This window comes from Abramis brama (assembly GCF_963993115.1).
Source record: "Abramis brama genome assembly, chromosome: 24".
Lineage (NCBI taxonomy): Eukaryota > Metazoa > Chordata > Actinopteri > Cypriniformes > Leuciscidae > Abramis > Abramis brama.
The window spans coordinates 27312457-27333327 of NC_139986.1; the positions used below are offsets into that span (position 1 = coordinate 27312457).

General features: G+C 37.0%; 1 protein-coding gene across 6 annotated transcripts in view; it reads right to left on the reverse strand.

The window, feature by feature from the left end:
• Positions 1–20871, reverse strand: part of slc12a7b (solute carrier family 12 member 7b) — a 74441-nt gene that overhangs the window by 13034 nt on the left and 40536 nt on the right. For all 6 annotated transcript variants that reach the window (XM_084102641.1, XM_084102640.1, XM_084102644.1 and 3 more), the window contains exons 2-17: positions 19099–19193; positions 18181–18312; positions 15962–16108; positions 14485–14539; positions 14143–14273; positions 12827–13068; positions 11748–11959; positions 8856–9020; positions 7666–7764; positions 7421–7478; positions 6532–6706; positions 4610–4728; positions 4435–4533; positions 3052–3171; positions 2808–2912; positions 683–851 (exon numbers count right to left, since the gene is read on the reverse strand). In XM_084102641.1, coding sequence (XP_083958767.1) covers positions 683–851; positions 2808–2912; positions 3052–3171; positions 4435–4533; positions 4610–4728; positions 6532–6706; positions 7421–7478; positions 7666–7764; positions 8856–9020; positions 11748–11959; positions 12827–13068; positions 14143–14273; positions 14485–14539; positions 15962–16108; positions 18181–18312; positions 19099–19193 — 2123 coding nt within the window. The remainder of the gene's footprint in view (positions 1–682; positions 852–2807; positions 2913–3051; positions 3172–4434; positions 4534–4609; positions 4729–6531; positions 6707–7420; positions 7479–7665; positions 7765–8855; positions 9021–11747; positions 11960–12826; positions 13069–14142; positions 14274–14484; positions 14540–15961; positions 16109–18180; positions 18313–19098; positions 19194–20871) is intronic.

Here is a 20871-nt window from a genome sequence, read left to right on the forward strand (position 1 = left end):
AACTACATGGAACCTTATTGTAAAATTTTACTAATCAGTTTATAATAAATGTATATAAATATAAAAATCATGAGAATCATATTTGTCATAAAATGATTTTTAATTAGTAATCTGCAATTAGTAACTGTCCAAGTTTGAGGCTTTTCTAACGTTTTCTCCAAAGATTTTGATTTTAAGGAGTAAAAAGGCCTTTATCTGAAGAATCACTCATGTTTGTCAGTGTTTGTTTCTCTCACACACACACACACACACTCACACACACACACACACACACACACACACACACACACACACACACACTCTCTCTCTCTCTCTCTCTCTCTCTCTCTCACACACACATAAACACACACACACTCTCACTCTCTCTCTCTCACACACACACACACACACACACACACTCTCTCTCTCTCTCTCTCTCTCACACACACACACACACACACACACACACACACACACACACACACACACACTCTCACTCTCTCTCTCTCACACACACACACACACACACACACACTCTCTCTCTCTCTCTCTCACACACACACACACACACACACACACACACTCTCTCTCTCTCTCTCTCTCACACACACATAAACACACACACACTCTCACTCTCTCTCTCTCACACACACACACACACACACACACACACTCTCTCTCTCTCACACACACACACACACACCTGTTCTGCTTGTTTGGCCTCAGAGTCTCTGGTGAGGTACGTTCCCTCCAGCACAGAGCCCACGATGGTCAGACCTTTCCCAGCCTTCAGCTGTGTGGTGAAGGACAGGAGACGCGGGTGTTTGACCGACAGATCAGAGTCCAGATTGAGCAGAACCAGGAGCTGAGGTCTGGAGAACACCGGGAACATCACGAGTCAAGACTCCATCACGAGAGTCATCACAACCATCACAACTCACGACACTTCTACTCATACTCCACCCGAAGCCTGATTACAGAATTACCTATTCATGGCTACAACTTTTCATAGTACAACGCATGTTAAATGTGCTGTTGATCATGTGTTTTAATGCATTATACTCTTCAAAGTGTAACACTGAATAGGTATGTATAAGGTATTAGTGCATAACCTTTAACCTTACAATTATTTACAAAAACAACTGACTAAAAGGTGAACTGAATATATCATTATGCACTAAAAAAAGAAAGGATTCTCCATTCTCAAATCAAACTGTGGAGGTTTTTCTGGCTCGGGATTAAAGGATTATGCAGGGCTATCAGAGGTGTGATGCTTTCAGGTGAATGATGTCAATCTGAGGCTAGAAGTCAAGAGCTCAGGATATCTGCCATTATCATTAACCATCATTCACTCTTTATTGAACCCCACAAAACTTGTAGAAATAAAATCCCCTGAAATTAATTCCAACTGGGATTATTCTAGTGCAGCTGGGAAGTCGTGAGCAACATTATTGTAGTGTCATTGAGATATTATTATAGTCTGAATTTGTTTTTATTTTTATATTTTAGTAGTTTTGTTGTATGTTTTTGTCATTTTTGTTAGTTTATGTCTATATAGTTTTTATTCTATTTATTTATGTTTACTTGGCAACTATGTTTTTAATACATTACTTTATTTCAGATAACTTTTATTTTATTTTAATATCCAACAGTGTGTTTTTCTATGGTTCTAGTTTTAGTTAACTATAATAACTCTGGCCATGAGACGAGCGGGACTCTCATCATGTCCATCAAAGGACTTAAAGCGGCTCCAACACGGGAAAAACAGGGAAGAGCTGTAACAGAGATTGTCTACAGGCTCACAGATGTCGCAGAACGAAACACATATCAGTTTCTCCTGATGTAGATTAGACCACTGCGACGAGACATGAACAGATTTGACCTGGATCCTGAAAGACGACAGAAGTTTCATTGCATCTCATTGTGCGCAGGTTATTTAATCCATGAAAGATTACTGAGAGCTCTGGGAAAAATCCAATACTGATTGTCTCTGGATTATGACACTGAAGTGCAAGTGAAGGAGTGAAAGAAAGCCGGTATTGAAATGTGTTGACTGCTAGATATTTGCTTTTAATTCACTGATGTATTTAAAAACATGATAACCTTCAATACATTTTATATACATTTGAATAAAAATAATATAATAATAATAATAACATTTTTGAATTGAACTTACAGTAAAAAATTAAATAAATAAATAAATAAATATTTAAATAAATACACTACTGTTTAAAGGGTTAGGACAAAATGCTTTAATTCAAAAGTTGAATTAATGTTTTTAAAAATACTTTTATTCTCACCAATGCTGCATTTATTAAATTAAAAATACAATAAAAACAGTAATATTGTGAAATATTATTACAATTCTTAATAACTGTTTTCTATGTGAATATATAGTAAAGTGTAATTTATTCCTGTGATCAAAGCTGAATTTCCAGCATCATTACTCCAGTCTTCAGTGTCACATGATCCTTCACAAATCATTCTAATATGATGATTTGATGCTCGAGAAACATTTCTGATTATCATCAGTGTTAAAAACACACAGCACAACTGCTTGTTTTTCATTTTGTTTCTCAGGGTTCTTTGATGAATAGAAAGTTAAAAAAACAGCATTTATCTGAAATAGAATCTTTTATAACATTATAAATGTCTTTACTGTTACTTTTGATCAATTGAATGTATCCTTGCTGAATAAAAGTATTAAAGTTCTTTAAAAAAAAATCCCAAACTTTTGAACAGTATGATTTTGGACATGCAGCCCAGGTGATTATTTTAATATGGATTTATTGGTTTATGTAAAAGTGCTTGTGTATTGAGATCCTGACCTCCAGTTTTTGGTGTGTGGTGGCGCCTCCTCTAACCGGATGAGAGCGAAGCGCGCCGCATTGAGGGAAACACCCCGGATCCCGTCGCCCCACTCCTTCTCCGCCCTGAACACAGACGTGAAATCACTGTGAGCGAGTATTAACTTACAATGACACTGCAGACAATCACTCAGGCAGATCCAGCAGTAATCAGCTTAACGTCTGACTCACGGCGTGGGCTGTAATGCGCTTCTGCAGCTCTTACCCGCGGTATTCAATGTATTTGTAGATGCATCCAGCGATGAGCATGGCAACCAGAGCGTAGTACCAGGAGGATATGAACATCAGAGCCAGACATAAACTCATCCCGAGAAACGACAGAGTCCTGATGAATGACAACAGCAGCGCCAGTTAAAGTACACCAAACATTTGAAATAAAACAATAATAAATATCACCTAGATGGCAATGAGCAAATGGAGACATTAATGTGCCACTAACTTCACCACATACATATGCAAAAGTGGCAATATTTTTAAATATGCATTTTAACATAAACAATTAAGAGTAATGCTTCTGACCCCAGTAATCTTCAGAGTTTCAGAAGAGATTTTAATTTCTCCAGAGGAATTTTTGGAGAAACTTATGAGATGGTTGAAATGGAAATGAAAAGACATGAGAATCAAGTTTCCTGAAGTATAAAATAGCAACATCTGAGCTATGAATTTGTTCTTCAGTGTTATATTATACGGTAGTCAACATTTGAAGTGGATCAAAAAAGTTCATCAAAGTTGTCCTAAGACAAGAACGGGTATTGTTCAAAATTCATGTATAACTTTGATGAAAGGTTTTGATCCACATTAAATGTTGACTACTGTATATAATCCTTCACTATATATATAATCCTTCAATATATATAATCCTTCAATATATATAATCCTTCAGTAAGTCATTGTACTTCAGTTCAGAGCATTTAAAGCATTTCCACCAAAGACGTACAAACTAAAATGAGTTTTGATTGCATAATGCATATTGATTTTAGAGAAACTTAGTGTGGAGCTTGACATTATCCATCAGGAATTGATTTGACTATTTGAAAAAACTATTAATAAAACAGCAAGAAAAATAAAATAAAAAGTTAAATAAAAGTATATATAGTATACATATAAATGCACACTAACGTTCAAAAGGTTGAGGTCAGTAATATTTTTTTTAAAGAAATGTATTCAGCAAGTTTGCATTAAATTGATCAAAAGAGACAGTAAATACATTTATAATGTTACAAAAGGCTCATTTCAAATAAATGTTTTTTCATAAAAATATTGCTTGCACAACTCTTTTCAACTGATAATAATAAATAAATGTTTCTTGAGCATCAAATCATCATATTAGAGTGATTTCTGAAGGATCATGTGACACTGAAGACTGGAGTAATGATGCTGAAAATTCAGCTTTGATCACAGGAATAAATTACACTTTACTATATATTCACACAGAAAACAGCTGTTTTAAATTGTAATAATATTTCACATTTTTTACTGTAGTTTTGATCAAATAAATGCAGCCTTGGCGAGTAGAAGAGATTTTTTTCGAAATTTAAAAAAAAGCGTACTCAAACCATACGACTGATATGATAGTAGTGCATCTCACCAGTGGTAGAATTTGAAGCGCGGTCTCCAGTTGGGCGTCCTCAGGAGCGTCTGAAGTGCACAGGCCAGATTGACGAACAGATAACACATGAGAAAGAACCTGACGAGAGAAACACAGTCAAACACACAGTCTGTCACCACAGCGGAGGAGAAAACACATTAGACACGAGACTCACATTGAAAGGATGGGCGCCACAGCGTCAAGAGAAGCGATGAGAATCCCACTCTCACAGATCAGAGCCGTCAGAAGAAGAGCCCACGTCGGCTCCCCGTTGGCTTTTCCATGACCGAACACCTGAGACACGGTCACATGACAGTCAGAGTACGGCAGGGTATGTGGATGCTTATGTGTCGTAAGTATTGTTGTTGATACTTTTTTAATCCTTTACAGGAAATTACATTGTCACAGCAGCTCAAACACACAAGCACATCACCACACATAACACACCATTTATTTCCGGCTCTCGTACCAATCAACAGTGTTAAAAGAACAATAATATATAAAAATTGACAAGTAATAAGAATAATCGCTAACACACTAAAGCCCTATTCTGATGGGATTAACTTTACAAGGGTGGATGGAGTAATGTAATTTTACCACAGGACGTCTGTAATATTAATGGCCAATTCGCACGGGATAAGAGCTCTCAGTAAAACTAGCAGAAGTGGGAGAGTAACTCGATTTACACACCGCCGTCACTCCTGTCGTATTACGTTGCTTCCTGATATCACGTGCACAAAAACACATATAACCTATATTTATATATATATAAAAAAGTTATGTCCGGTCGAACGATGTATTAAGTAACTTCAGATTGGATTGTGTTGGTAATAGGCACTTATCTAACACTAAAAGATGTTTCGTGCCTCTAACAAGTGTGTTCGATCTTCTCTCTGATGTGAATGGTGTGTGTAAAACACTTGAGTTTTGCCACAGACTCGTCCCAGCGTCTAGAACGCAACTGAATGCTTTTTCAAGCGTCTCCATACTTGAAAAACCGCGGAAAATTACTTTTAAACAGGAAATGACGGAATATTTACATGCATATTTACTGACATTGTCCGTCATGATCACTGAGATGCACATTCGGACGGGATTAAAATCACAGAGAAGCTCTGGTGATAATGACTTTACCCCATCTCTCCATGTTAAACTAGTCCCGTCCGAATAGGGCTTAAGGGGCTTACACCTGGCCACTTCATGTGTTTCTGTGAAAAGACTCGGTGTAAATGCCCTCCAAAACGCATTCGCTATCCGATCGTGAAAAGACTCGGTGTAAATGCCCTCCAAAACGCATTCGAGACGGATTTAAATACGATCGCTCAAACCACTTCAGGAGGAGATCGGGCCCGCATTCCTGATGAAACTGGACAAGTGTGAATGCATCTGGTTGTTGAAACCACATATGTCAATTTTAGACTTCCCAACAATGCTAAAAAATAAATGTGTGACAGCGTGTTATAGGCTATATGTCATGTTATGTTATAGCCAGATATCATCACCGCAGATGAGCATCTATTCATCAAGCCAACGTGCAAACCATCGCAAATCAAAGTGAAAGTAAGTCGCAGACGCTTAACACACAATCATCTTCATTAAAAGGAAATAAACGAAATGATCTTAGCAGGGCTGTTGCCGCTCTCTCCTATTGCGGTCTTTGATTTTGAAATGAGCTGATGATCAATAAAATGCAGCTCATATCTGATGCTTTCGGTGACGTGATCTCCATTAAATCTGCATATAGAGCGGGAAATGAAGATAGGATTTATATCCGTTTTGGCGAAAACACATTTATGTGACCAGGTGTAAATGGAATCGTTTTGATAAATCAGATAGCTATCCGATCTGTAAGAACGCATGAAGTGACCAGGTGTAAACAGGCCCTAAGATCAAAGATTTCACATGTGGATATGAGTGCAAAACTATGTTGTAGTTGTCATGGCACATTAGACAGTCTGATAGCTGCCGATAGGAAGGACTTCAGTCTTGCACTTTGGTGCGATCAGTCTGTGACTGTTAATCACCGCGAGTATGAAATCTGAATAGCCATTATGGAGCTCGGACACGAGTCTGAGGTGTTCGTAGAGCAGACGGTACCTCGAGGAAGGGCACGATGCCGTCTCGGGCGATGGCCTGCAGCAGACGGGGGGCGCCGGTGAGACTCTGAAGCCCCGCCCCACAGCAGGAGAAGAACGAGCCAATCACGATCACCCAGGGCGAGGGCCAGGACAGCGTGCCGATCACCAGGTTCCCTTTCACAGAGTCTCCAAACCTAACCAACAGGATTGATTTTTTTATATATTTAAATTATTATATATAATACAATATACAGGGTTTCTGCAGACTTTTTAAAAACCCAGTTTAAAAAAACCTTTTTAAAACCGGAAAAAATCAAAATTAATACCGTGCATTAGGGGTGTGCAATATTGACAAAAATATGTCTTGATATTTTAAAAGTTTTGTTGATAATAATTAGATAATATTTTACTGATTGTGTTTTTGTGCATGGTGCCATGGCTGGTTGACAACTGACATATTTTTATATTAAACATTTTGTGCATATGTTTAGTTATGCATATTTTTTTTGAACAATTTTATTTATCAAAAATTGTCTGTTTAAACAGCATTTATTTATTTTTTATTATAACTGGATTTAAAAAAAACATACTTTATGTATATTGTGCCATTTATTATGTGACTGAAGTATTTCTCACAGGCTTTCATGTTTTTTTACTATGAATCTTGGGAGGAAACATCATTTCTGCCTAGGTAGGGAACACACTAGGTTTTGGAATTTTCCTGATATAATCCCAACACAAGACGACTCTTGGGATATTTCACATAAAGGGTTCTTTGACTGCAGTGCCTAAAGTGCTCATAAACAGGCTTTGCACAGAAACCGACCGTTATTTAAAGTAGATTTCCTGTGTGTTTATTCAGGAAAATGAGGATTATGAGAGGAAAATGAGGGATAGAAAGCGCTCACTTGTCTCGGAGCACCACACCGTCAATGCAGGCGCCGAACAACACGACGCAGGACAGATCTGAGTTACACTGTTAAGAAAACGATCCTCCCAGAGGATGAGAGAAGACAAACAGCAGCTCTCCTTACACTCTCTCTCAGAGAGACACAATGATTCAGGGATTTTGTGAGAGTGATTCTACTAGATGCAATGGATTTAAAGGAACTTTAAGAAGGAAAGGGAAGGTTTGTAAGGGAAGTAAGGATACAGATGAAGGTGGTGGTTGCGATGGCGAGGATGGTTCCGATGGGAATGGACCTCTGAGCGTCTCTCAGATCCCCGGATCTGTTGGATCCAGCCATGATTCCTGCAGAACAGAGGAGGTGTGCGTTTTTATCAAATCAAGACAAAATTCAATTCGAAAAACCTAAGTTATGAAGAAAAATGTTGAAGTACTGGCGTGTGTGACTGAGTGATGACTCATGACTCATGAAATTCACATCGTCTCTGATTCAAAATTTATTAGCAAAAACTGTTAGTCAACAAAAGGGTCTGGCAACAAAATCCAAACCTAAAACTATTAAAAATCATTTTCATTAATAAAGTAAAATATTTTTCCTATATATATATATATATAATAGAGTATACATAGAGTGGAAACTAACTAAAGTAAAATGAAATAAAAAGTTTAAGTTGAAATGAAGAATCATTTTAAACAAAAACTAATAAAAATGACAAGAGCACATAACAAATGACTAAAACTAATATTTAAAATATAAATATAAAAATAAAAGCTGATTCAAAAATATGACCTCAAATACTATGATAGTGTATAAATAAAACTAGTTAGAGTTTCCAGTTTATTCAATGAAAAGAAAAATGTTTACTTTTCATAATTACAATTTTTTTTTTTAATATGTAGATATTTATTGCTTTTTTGTATTTCTATATATACGGTACACAAATAAACAAAATTTAGCTTTATTATTTTAAGTAGATTTTTTCTGTATGTTGTATTAAACATTATTAATTGAACTGAAATGTCAAATGTTCCCCTGAAAACAACATCATAAAATCAACATTTAAAGTCCCTTCAGAGCATATACATAAATATTGAGATATGTATGCATGATATCACCCAGCTCTAATGTTCAAGGAAAATATGAGGGTCTTTTCCAAACCCTCTATCCGTGTTATTGCACGAAGGTCATGTCCGGATACTGCAGATACTAATGAAACGCTATCGCTCTGTTTACAGAGAGTTCACACACACTCCTGCAGAGCTCAATGTCAATCTGAGAGCACTAGATAAGACAGATCACTGTTCACGCTCATAACCAGATCAAACTAGATTAGTTACAGCAGAACAGCACAGGGGCGAGAAAGACAATACGAGAAGCGAAAGGAAATACGACAGAAAGAAGCTTTGTAATGAACGTAACATGAATGCGTTCGTACCCGTGACCGAGGGGAAGTAGATTCCCACCAGCAGTGTGAAGAAGGTGGCGATGTCATTGACCACATACGGCAAGTCCTTGTCCTGAGGCGAGGCGATCGCCGGCACCGACGGGAGGTCCTTCTCCACCATCATCCCAGCGGGGCCGTAGCTTCCCCACATGTTCTCTGTGCAAAGAAAATCAGCACTAAACGTCACGATACTGAGTGCCTCATTTATTTCAAGATAAGCTGTTATTTCTGCCCATTTGGTTCAGTAAAATCTGCATTTCGTTAGCCTCATAGCATAATTGCCTAAGTCATATATATATAAAAAATGACTTGAGGCTAATGCTATGAGGCTAATGATTTGAGAAATCACTAAAATTGATAAGTTTTATCAAGTTCATGTCAGTCTGACTTGCAATGATGGAAATTCTCCATTGACAAATTACACTTCACTTTATTTTGCTTGAAATGCAAAGTTAACACTTTACAATAAGGTTCTTTTTCATTAACATTAGTTATTAGTTAACATGCAATTAAAAACACAAATTGGTGTGAATTTCAACATTTACTAATGCATTATTAAAATCAAAAGCTGTATTACTTAATATTTAAATGGACCTGCTGACATGAACTAAAAGTAGTATTTTTATAAACTAACATGAACAAAGATTAAGAAATACTTCAACAAATGTAATGCTCATTGTCAGTAAATGCATTAACTATCGATATCTAATGGAACTATTGTAGTGTTGCCAGATAAAGCCAGGGCTGCATCCGAAATCGCACACTTCCCTACTATATAGTAGGTGAAAAACAGTATGTGACAAAAGTAGTATGTCTGAATTCACAGTAGGCTACTCATAAAAGAGTAGGCAACAAGTCCCCGGATGACCTACTTTATCCAGTGAGATTCTGAAGTGACACTCTACTATCCCAATGAAGAAGATTTGTGAATGACAGTAGGCGTTTCTATTACAGATTTGCGCAAAACTTTTGCGATTTTTTTCAAATGTCGACAAAAACCTATTGCGAAATTACGGCGTTTCCATTAACCGATGTTATGCGACTAAAACTTCATTTTTTCCTCTCGCAATAAATCATTCCAAAAACCATGGCAACGGACGTTGGTAGGTTTATGTACTATATCCCAGCCACTATTATTTGTTATTAATTGCACTAGCCATTATTATTAATCAAAGGAGATGTATGTGTGTTTTCCAAGCATTAATGGTAAGGAACGACCCTTATTATACTTGTGAGCGGCTCATATGAGGTGTTTCTGGGTGTTTCTCCCTCATTTCTGCTTCGAGGTCTTGATTGTGGCATTTATTTGAGGTTTAGAATCCACTATTCCTGTAATTCTTCTGTCTTTTATGAATTTAATAAAGAACTCTGTCTCGTATTCTGTCCAAACACACCGCGTCATCTACGTCAGGTGACCTGTAAATGCGCAAAAACTGTTTCCACTGCAGTTTTGTGAAATATTTCTTTTTCGAATTGCCTGAAAAACCTCCTCATGCGAGCGTAAAAACTTGTTTGCGATAAATGGGAGTTTTTGCGAAATTTACGTGTTTCCATTGGGCGCATTTTCAATTCGCGCAATTTTGAAGGGTAATGGAAAGGCGGCTAGTGAAGCAACGCAACTGACGCTGGTAGGTCACATGATAATGACAACATGGCGGATGTAGTACGTCCAGATTACATTCATACTACACACTCTCATACTATATAGAATGTACTTTTTTAGCAGCCATGAAGTAATTACTTGTTCAAAATAAGTATCTACTCAAGAGAGTATGTGATTTCGGACGCAGCCCATAAGTACTTCATTCAGGCATGAAATGTGTAATATAATGTTCTATAAGTGATCTTTTTCTTCATCCACTACATTAAAATCAACGTTAAGACTATAAAACACAAGCACTGTGCTAGTTTGATCAAATTATGAGGACAAATGGACTCGCTGCACAGAGAACAAGCCGTGAAACATCACTTGAATGTGCTGCACTGACCTACTTACACAGAACTGCAGGCCAGACACTGTAATGCTGCGTGAAAACAATTATTTCTGCTCACTTTAATGTCAGGCCTGGCCTGTTAAATCCATCAGAATCCAGTCTGGAGCCGCAGACAGCATCCATGACATTCAACAGGGCCAGAGCGGCTTCATGATCAATAACCCTGGAGCCCCTGATGGGCTTGAGCCGAATACAGCAGCGTATGGCAATGATCAGAGGAGATATTACATATTTACTACTCTTGAACTCATGCTCTGTCACTCTACAGTGGAGACCTTTGGGGTCAGAGGTCAATGTAATGCTGTAACGCAGGAGTTTTCAATAAAAAACAAAAATATTTTTTTGAAGATGTAAATAAAAGAGTATTAGTGTATGTTTAACAGGAGATTTCATATTTGCAAGATAATATTTTAACAATTTGTTTTAGTATGACAATGTAAAAGCCAAACATTTAATTTTTTTTATCACATTTAACATCTTTCTCAGACAGTAAAATTTATTTTTTATATATGAAAATATATAATATTGGGGGTGCTTAGCATCAAAAAGTTTGAAAACTGCTACTCTAACACACACGCCACACACGCCACACACATCTGTATAAGATTGAACAGTTAATAGTCATTTACATACACTTCTACAGCAACTATCACTAAAAGCAAGCTGAGGTTAAAATGAACACAAAACGGCACATGCGACTTCCATAATGTGGAATATTCAAGATTGCAACGACCAAAAATTTTTTCTAGGAATAACTGATGAATCTTGCACGACAAGATCAGGAACATGTGATAACTTGTACAAGATTGTATAGAAGGACCATTTTGACTTTTTACTCAAACACATCATCAATGTTCTAGCAATAGTGAAGCAGAATGTGTGCCGTCACCTGAAATGGCTCCGCTGGTGAGGCCGGGAATGCCCTGGATCTCGGTGACGTTATTGAGGCTGAAGTATTCATTGCAGCTGGCGTTGAGCTCCTTCCCGTTACAGAAGAGCATCCAAAGCTTTGTGGTCACGGTCACGTTGTCTATTATATCTGTCTTCATGCACTTGTCAAAGTCGTGGTTCTGCAGGGTGCGGTTGCCCAACAAACAAACCCTGGAGAGGACGAAAGAGCGTTTAGAAAGAATTCAAAAGACGAGTTGCAGATTTAAATCAGAGTTTATTGTCAGGAGGGTTGTGGTGATTGAGAAAGCCTGTGAAGCAAACACTGCCGCGGATGTTTGTGGTTCAACAAAACACACTGAGAGCTGCCCAATGCTGATAAAATCTATAAACAGGCTCTGTTTAGTCCAAATAGCCAATGCTGTAAAACATACAGTACAATGAGGCTTCAGCATTTTGAAGCAATAGAGGGAAATAGTTGGGTTTCGGAAGTAAAAATTCTCTTTTAAATTAAAATCAAAGTGCACTGAAATAAAAGTGTTTAAATAAAATAAAATAAAATAATGTAACTTTTTACATTTTTGAATAAATGTAAATTTATTCAAAGCTTATTACAATCATGTCTTGTATACTTATATAAAGTAAGTAAAATAATTTATGCACGATAGCCACACGAAAATATAACTGGATATTATGGAGATAAACTATTCTTAACTTTCCCTTTACTAAAAAAAACACACACAAAAAAACTAAATAAATACACTTAATTCTAATGCATTTCCATGCAAAGCATGCTGGGAACTAGAAATCCACATCCAGATGGTTATATTACTGTATGTAGTCACAAACACAAAAATCAAAACCAGTTAACCTCCCTTTTACAAATGTATATAAATTGAACACAATTAAATTGTTACAGAATGTTCAAGAATTGAGTTGCTTTAACTCATTTTAATTAAGTAAACCGAAAAAGTAGCATAAATGTTTTTTGAGGGTTTATAATGAGCTGGTTGGTTTGGGTTAAGGCTCCTGAATAAGTGATCGCTGTTGAACCTTCATGAACTTTAACATCTGACTTACGGAAACACCGGAGGTTCAAAGATGGTTTTGAAGACGCCAGCGTAGATGGACAGGATGGACAGCACCACACAGGCCAGGAAAACCAGCGCAAGCTTGTTGACGTACTTCACACCGACGAACACCACCACAGCCATTAGCGTTAGACAACACGTGCCGTACACACGCATGTTATTCAGCATGGCCTCGGCCTCCAGCGCCTTCTCATCTGCCTTGAAGATGGCAGCGCTGGGCACGATGTAGGTCTGTGGCACAACACATCAAAGAAGATGTTCATTTTATTTTATAGAAGAAAATAAAGAGGAAATAATGGGGGAAAACGGGAACGGGATTGGTAAATGTCACCAGCCCTATGCCATCTGGGAGCGTGCGTTAGAGCAGGGATTTCAATCTTTTAGATGAACACGGACCCCCATCCTAAAACTTTAAAGACGTATATATTTTCATGTTCTTAAAACGTTTTGCTAAAGTTCCCATTAAATGTTTCTTGACTATGTGGACATTAAGGAAACATTGCATTTTATCCTTTCACAAACATTATGGGAAAATTACAGTTCTCTGAACGCTCTAAAACAACATTTAAAAACTATTAGGCAAATGTCCAATTAAAACATTTCAGAAAAACAACATTACATGAATGATTTATGAATGTTTTTGTACTAATGTTTTGAGAACATGACTAAAGACCAGATAACTTTAAACAAACATTCTATTAATGTTATTGGAAGAACGTTTGTTCATAACTTCTGTTAAATGGTTAAAGACCCAATTTTCTAAATATTCGCAAATTATTTATAAAAATATTTAGTTTCTATTGCTGTGTTAGTTTACAATTTTTTTCTACTATAGTAGAATGTTCAACAATAATGTACTGTAAGAAGTATTTATTATTTAATTGAGTCCAATTTTATTATTTCTTTGATTTAAGCATTTTATTCTTATTTTTATATGAACTATTGAAATTAAAACAATTTTCTATATTATAAATATGCAATATTTAAAAAAAATATGTCTATTTACTTGAACTTTATTTTTTGTAAAATAAACACTTTTATACTCACAAATCTAGTCTAATGACTAAAAATTACCAAACGCAATGTTGCCGTATTTTATATAAGCAGTAAAATCATTGCAAATATGTCATAAATATTCAATAATTCACACAATAAACATGTCATAATTCCTCAATTTAAAGTCTATAGTTATTCTTGGATGATCCTTACGTCACAGTGGCTGATTATCTGTTTCTAAAATCTCCGCTCTTTGGATTTTCTGGACGTAATCTGACTGTAGACTTTAATTGGACACACAACACTCACCAGGAAGATCTCGATGGTACCGAGGATGTACATGGCCCCAGCGAACGTGGTGCCCAGATAGAAACACAGTCCCACAGCACCTCCAAACTCAGGGCCCAGAGACCGAGAGATCATGTAGTAGGAGCCTCCAGCTGGGGAAACATCATCAAACATCATTACAGTAAATGTGACACAGGACGACAAGCCCTCGATGGTAAAAAAGGGTCAGTTCTACCAGGAAACCATTGGCACAGTTACAAAAAAACACCATAATCAACCATGCAGCTTGGGTGTTTGAGGTTTAACATTGACCATGATGTCATTTCCTGTTTAAAATGAAAATACAAATACAAAATGTAATACCTGGAACAACACCGTTTGTAGCAATGGCACTCATTGATATGGCTGTCAACATTGTCTGAAAAAAAATACAAAAATAAAATTATTAGTTCAGATGTATTAAGAAAGTAAATATGGTCGATGAAACTCAATCAATAAAGATAACAATGTACAGTACAGTAATGACGTTCTCCATTTCTTTTTCCAGGAACATTTAGTTCTGTTAAAGGTCATCTGCATCTGGGCGTTATGCAATCCGGCCCTACCGTTGGAGTGTCCTTGAGCTGAACGTCCACTAAATCCCTGCGTCTCTCGCTCTGTACTCTGAAAAGCTACTGGACTAAAGCCAATTAACGTCCATGAACCTCCAGCAGGGCTTAGTGTTTGAAATAAAGCGGTTTGAATGAAGATTGAGTGATCTTTACTAGCCAAATACAGACACAAAGAGCTGCCATTTTTATCAACATCACTTTAATGCTGTTTCTGATCATACTCAGATTCATATCCAGTATGCATTTCAATATATTCAGTTTATATTCTGATTACTTAAGATATGAGGGAATGGTTGTTATGTTTAAATATAAACTGTAAAACAAACATATATTATATTTTTATATATATATATAAAATGTATAGTTTTTTGTTTTGTGAAAGTTTTTTGAAATGTGCAAACTATAAATTGCCCTTATTGGTGCACATTGTTATCATTCATCCATCTAATAACTTGCTCCACGTCTATAATAAATAACTTTCCTTTCTGGCTTTTTCAACATTTGTCATATAGAACAACTTTTCACCATCCATCCAATCAATTCCTGATTGATGCTCTCAAGTCCAGTCTAGCACTTTTCATCCCTGTTTTAGGCAGACATTAAGGAAGAAAAACAGTGTGTTGCACTGGTTTGATATTGATTTAACTTTCCTAAGTGAGGAAGTAAATATGTGATTCAATTGCACATGGAAACGCCTCTCTATCCGCCATTTATCTCTAATAAGCAACGCTGAGATCTTGATGGTTCCTGTAAGAGCGCTATGATGAGAGAGCGAAACGTTTGAAACTCGACCGTGACACAATCACCGGAAACGTATAATGACACTAGTAAGTAAAGGTTGAGGTGAATTAGATGCTTGATCTCATTGTCTGATGTGGTTTATAAATAGGCGTCTGTGTTAAAGACTTCTGAGCACAGGATATTACACACGTCTGAGTTCAGACGAAAGAGGAAGGAGGCTAAACTTAACTTGCAGGATCAACGGACTGAACTGATCCACACACGCATATATGTGATTCCAGTATTTATATGGACCACGCTTGAAAAACAACTGGTTCTCTTATGACTTTGTAAAATATTATGATTGCACAGCCTCCTAACTCAAGTGTCTTATCTGGAACACACTATCTAGGGAACTTAAGATGATAATTGTGTCTTACTTTTAAATAAGCAAAAGCTAATGTAAAGCTCCCTCAGTCACTGTCTCCAGTTCACACGGTTGGACTTACACACGAGCAGCACATGGACACAATGATAAAGGACTCCAAGATTCCCGCCGTTCCCACGATCCATGTCATTCGCAGGAAGAGAATCACTCCCAGGATATTCTGCAGGCAGGGCAGGTAGACGCCGATAAACGTCCCCATCTGTGGACTCTGGACAGAAAGACCACACAGAAAAGACAGCATGAGAAAATGTACAATAAATGATTGTGCATGCATGCAATAATTCAGCAAAAAAATTATTGTAGGGACGTACAGTTGGAAATATACTGTAAAAACCCGGAAACTAAATGAAAATGAGAAACGTTGCATTGGCAACTAGCTGAAATAAAGAAAGTATTATTTGTTTTATTTTAGTTAGTTTATTTCAAGTAACGAACATGTATTTTTATCATTAGTTAAAAATAATAAACCTGTATACTGATGCTTTTTAGACCCAGAAATCAAAATACTGATGTGAAGAACCTTTAATAAAACATCAAAAACTATATTTTTAATCTCCAAATGACCATATAGGAACTCAAGAACCCTATTCAGCAAAAAAAAAGGTTCTTGATAAAAATATATTTCTCTTCTGAACCTAAAGTGCTTTGAAAACCTGTTTTAACAAAAATCACATTCAATTCTGCGGCAAACTAAACAAGGGAAAAATCACCCGCAATATGCAATGCAAACCAGATCTAGATGTCATCCATAAGTGCTGTGCATCTAAATGTACATTTAATGTTTCAATGGAAGCTTTTAGCCGTAAAAGAGGCATAATCCATGTTCTCCTTTCAAATGGTAAATGACCCAGTCCTGAGATTCACACTCCAGTGGCTGAGATTCAGTGTTTCCTCCCAAACCAAGCTTATGATGTGCTTCAATCTTGATACAAAATAAATCATAACCAGCTTTTGCATGACCAAAAAATATCAAATGCATATACTAATAAATGCATACCGCAGTGAGATGAACGCTCTCGACACTGTTCCCGCTGGAGTCAATTACACGATATGGATGAACTTTAGTTATTAACTATAGAATCAAATAAAAACCCAAGAGGTTCCTAGATGTTTCCTCCAAAATTTCGCTTCTTCACAAGAAGACTTGAGCAGTTTCACGCAGTCCGAGCATCTGAAGCCAGTCGTCTCAGGACTAATAAGAGCGCGTCGCGTTCGCCCCGCTTCACCAATCACAGATGCCCAGAGACGAGGAGACTGGCTGGGGACTGTGGTTTTGTGGGTATTGCCTGGCCATTGCTTAAACATTTTTACTTACTCGCAGAAATAACCACGAGAGCTCAATATGATGATGCCCTCTGGGCTTGAAATGGAAAACAAAGAAAATAGTTGCATTTGTGCATGTGTTAATAAATCTATGCATACGGCTAAAGACTAACCATAGATGTCATCGTATTTTTTGAATAAAAATGAGGCTGAGGGAGACAGAAGACAGAATGTTCTGTATTGTCAGGGCAATTCAACCCAAGTTTTCTCGAGTTAAATAAAATACGGCGTCTATTCAGACTAAAATTGATTGCCGTTCCTGACTGGTCATAAAAATAAAGGATTCAAAAGGTTTTTTTTTTGCTGTGCTCTGTAAAAATGATTTTTCAGTCTTTTTCAGTTTTCTTTTTTCAGTCAGTTTTCAGAAAATTTCAAATTTTAAAAATTTCACATTAAATTCAATTTGTTACATGTCATTCCTTGTAATTATTTCCCATGTAATCCCATCTTATTATTTGTGAAATTTACTAGTTTCTGAGTGAAAAAAGTTTTATTAAAGTAAATCCTACACTGTTTTTTAGTGTGGCATATAATAACCATTTTTGGTTCCACAAAGAACCTTTCAGTGAACAATTCTTTCACAATGTGAAGAACATTTAAAAAATCCACTATAAAAGAACCTTTTGTGCAATGGAAAGGTCCTGTCTTTATAAGAGCGTGGAACAACAGAACTATGAGAACTTCAGGTCATTTCCGACTTGCTTCTGTAATCAGACCTTCCAAACAATCTGACCTGTATTAATTTCCTGTCGAATTCTCAACAAAGGCTGGAAGAATGTAGAGAATGTGTGTCTGATTTGTTTTAGATTGCAGGGCACAGACACAAACTTCAAACATCCTGAAAGCTCTGCTGCTTTCATTCATGTCTACAGAATCTTTTCACTAACGCCAACTTTAAAGGAAATGGTCCAAATACTTGTCTTTATGATGTTTTAGGTATTTGATGAAGTATGTTACCTTGACTGTTTTCTTCTTGGCACCTTCGTCCTCGTCGGCCTCCTCGTGCTCTCTGACGCCCTGCGTGAGGTTCGTGTAGTTGGCCAGTTTGCTGAGCAGCGAAGACACCATGGGATTGCTGTCCATCTCCTCCTGAAAGTGTAAAGGTCATGAGTTTGATGGAAAACCACTGTATTCCAAACCGGCAAACACAAACGACTCATTTCAAACCTCTACAATGTCTCGGACGGTAAAAATAAATGCAGAGACCAGAATCAAAAGGACATAATAACAGCTTTGTCCGTCCGAAATCATAAAAATTTACAAAAATAAACATCGTGACCCATGAATGACTTTATTTGTGATCATAAACATGAAACGAGAATGTGGAAAACAGGCTTGATGTCAAATATAGGCTTGAGAATAAACACAAAGTCTGTTCTGACTGAAAACAATAATATAAATGATCAAGAACATATCTGGGTCAAAATCAAAATGCCAGATTTTTGGATATGAATGTTTTTGGAATTATTATATTATTTACACTTATTATTTATTTAAGTAAGGCAAAAAATAATAATAATCCACATCGTTGTAGTATTTATTGTAATATTAAAATATTATTCGTATTTTAGTAAGTAAAAATCAATCTGTATTTTAGTACTTTAATAAGTATTAAACATTAGAAAAACTAATCAGAATCCGCTTAAAGAATAATGAAAATTTAAAAGCACAAAAGTAAAATGTCTAGTTTGATTACTGATGAAAATGTGAGGATAAATGTGCAAAAATGTGCCACATGAAAAATAAATATGACCCTGAAATGATTATTAATCTTTTTTTTTTTTTGTACTGTTAATCAAAGAACATGCAGAAATGTTCAATCATATTGAAATATAAACATTTAAAAACTTCACCACTGAAGTCTAAAGACAGTACCTCAAAAAGTGCCATGTTTTTCCCATCATATAGCGTTCCCTTATAATCATCTGTGTTATGGATGAACGGGCTGCTTTCCCTTGGGGTTCCATCACCTGTATTAGAAAGATAGACAGAACGATAGAAAAGACATGATTACTAAAACGCTGTGTGCTTACAGAACTGAGAGGTGTTTATGGTGTGTTATCTTTGGGGTAGATTAGGAAAAACTGGACTTGACTTCCTATCCATTGCTGTAGGTCAGACATAACGATTTTCCTATAATTAGAGCATGATGGCGATCGATGTCCTCCCGTGTGGCTCTACGGTTCACCAGTCACACTGATGTTCAGAGCAGAGGACGGCATATGGCGTCCCGTCATGAAGCGCTTATAAAGCCTGAAACGTATCGCTTAAAACATGCAATTACGTGGAGGTGGACGCCGCTCGCCCGCTGATCCGCCTGGGTTTGTGGTTATATATAGATGTTAAATTGCAGTGATTTTACATAAACATCTGGACTGGGCTGGACTTATTTTCAGATTACATCGCTTTATTCATATCCTCAGACCTATCATTTTAGCGCAGATTTAGACAGACACTGTTCCAAGAGTTTCTCAGCTTGAACTAAATTTACACTCTGAAATCTTAAGTGAATTTTACAAATAATTACAAAGAAATGGTGAGCAACACATTGAATTATACATGACAGATTAAGAAGAAAAGGTTTTATATATATATATATATATATATATATATATATATACACACAGTGAGGAAAATAAGTATTTGAACACCCTGCTATTTTGCAAGTTCTCCCACTTGGAAATCATGGAGGGGTCTGAAATTGTCATCGTAGGTGCATGTCCACTGTGAGAGACATAATCTAAAAAAAAAATCCAGAAATCACAATGTATGATTTTTTAACTATTTATTTGTATGATACAGCTGCAAATAAGTATTTGAACACCTGTCTATCAGCTAGAATTCTGACCCTCAAAGACCTGTTAGTCTGCCTTTAAAATGTCCACCTCCACTCTATTTATTATCCTAAATTAGATGCACCTGTTTGAGGTCGTTAGCTGCATAAAGACACCTGTCCACCCCATACAATCAGTAAGAATCCAACTACTAACATGGCCAAGACCAAAGAGCTGTCCAAAGACACTAGAGACAAAATTGTACACCTCCACAAGGCTGGAAAGGGCTACGGGGAAATTGCCAAGCAGCTTGGTGAAAAAAGGTCCACTGTTGGAGCAATCATTAGAAAATGGAAGAAGCTAAACATGACTGTCAATCTCCCTCGGACTGGGGCTCCATGCAAGATCTCACCTCGTGGGGTCTCAATGATCCTAAGAAAGGTGAGAAATCAGCCCAGAACTACACGGGAGGAGCTGGTCAATGACCTGAAAAGAGCTGGGACCACCGTTTCCAAGGTTACTGTTGGTAATACACTAAGACGTCATGGTTTGAAATCATGCATGGCACGGAAGGTTCCCCTGCTTAAACCAGCACATGTCAAGGCCCGTCTTAAGTTTGCCAATGACCATTTGGATGATCCAGAGGAGTCATGGGAGAAAGTCATGTGGTCAGATGAGACCAAAATAGAACTTTTTGGTCATAATTCCACTAAACGTGTTTGGAGGAAGAAGAATGATGAGTACCATCCCAAGAACACCATCCCTACTGTGAAGCATGGGGGTGGTAGCATCATGCTTTGGGGGTGTTTTTCTGCACATGGGACAGGGCGACTGCACTGCATTAAGGAGAGGATGACCGGGGCCATGTATTGCG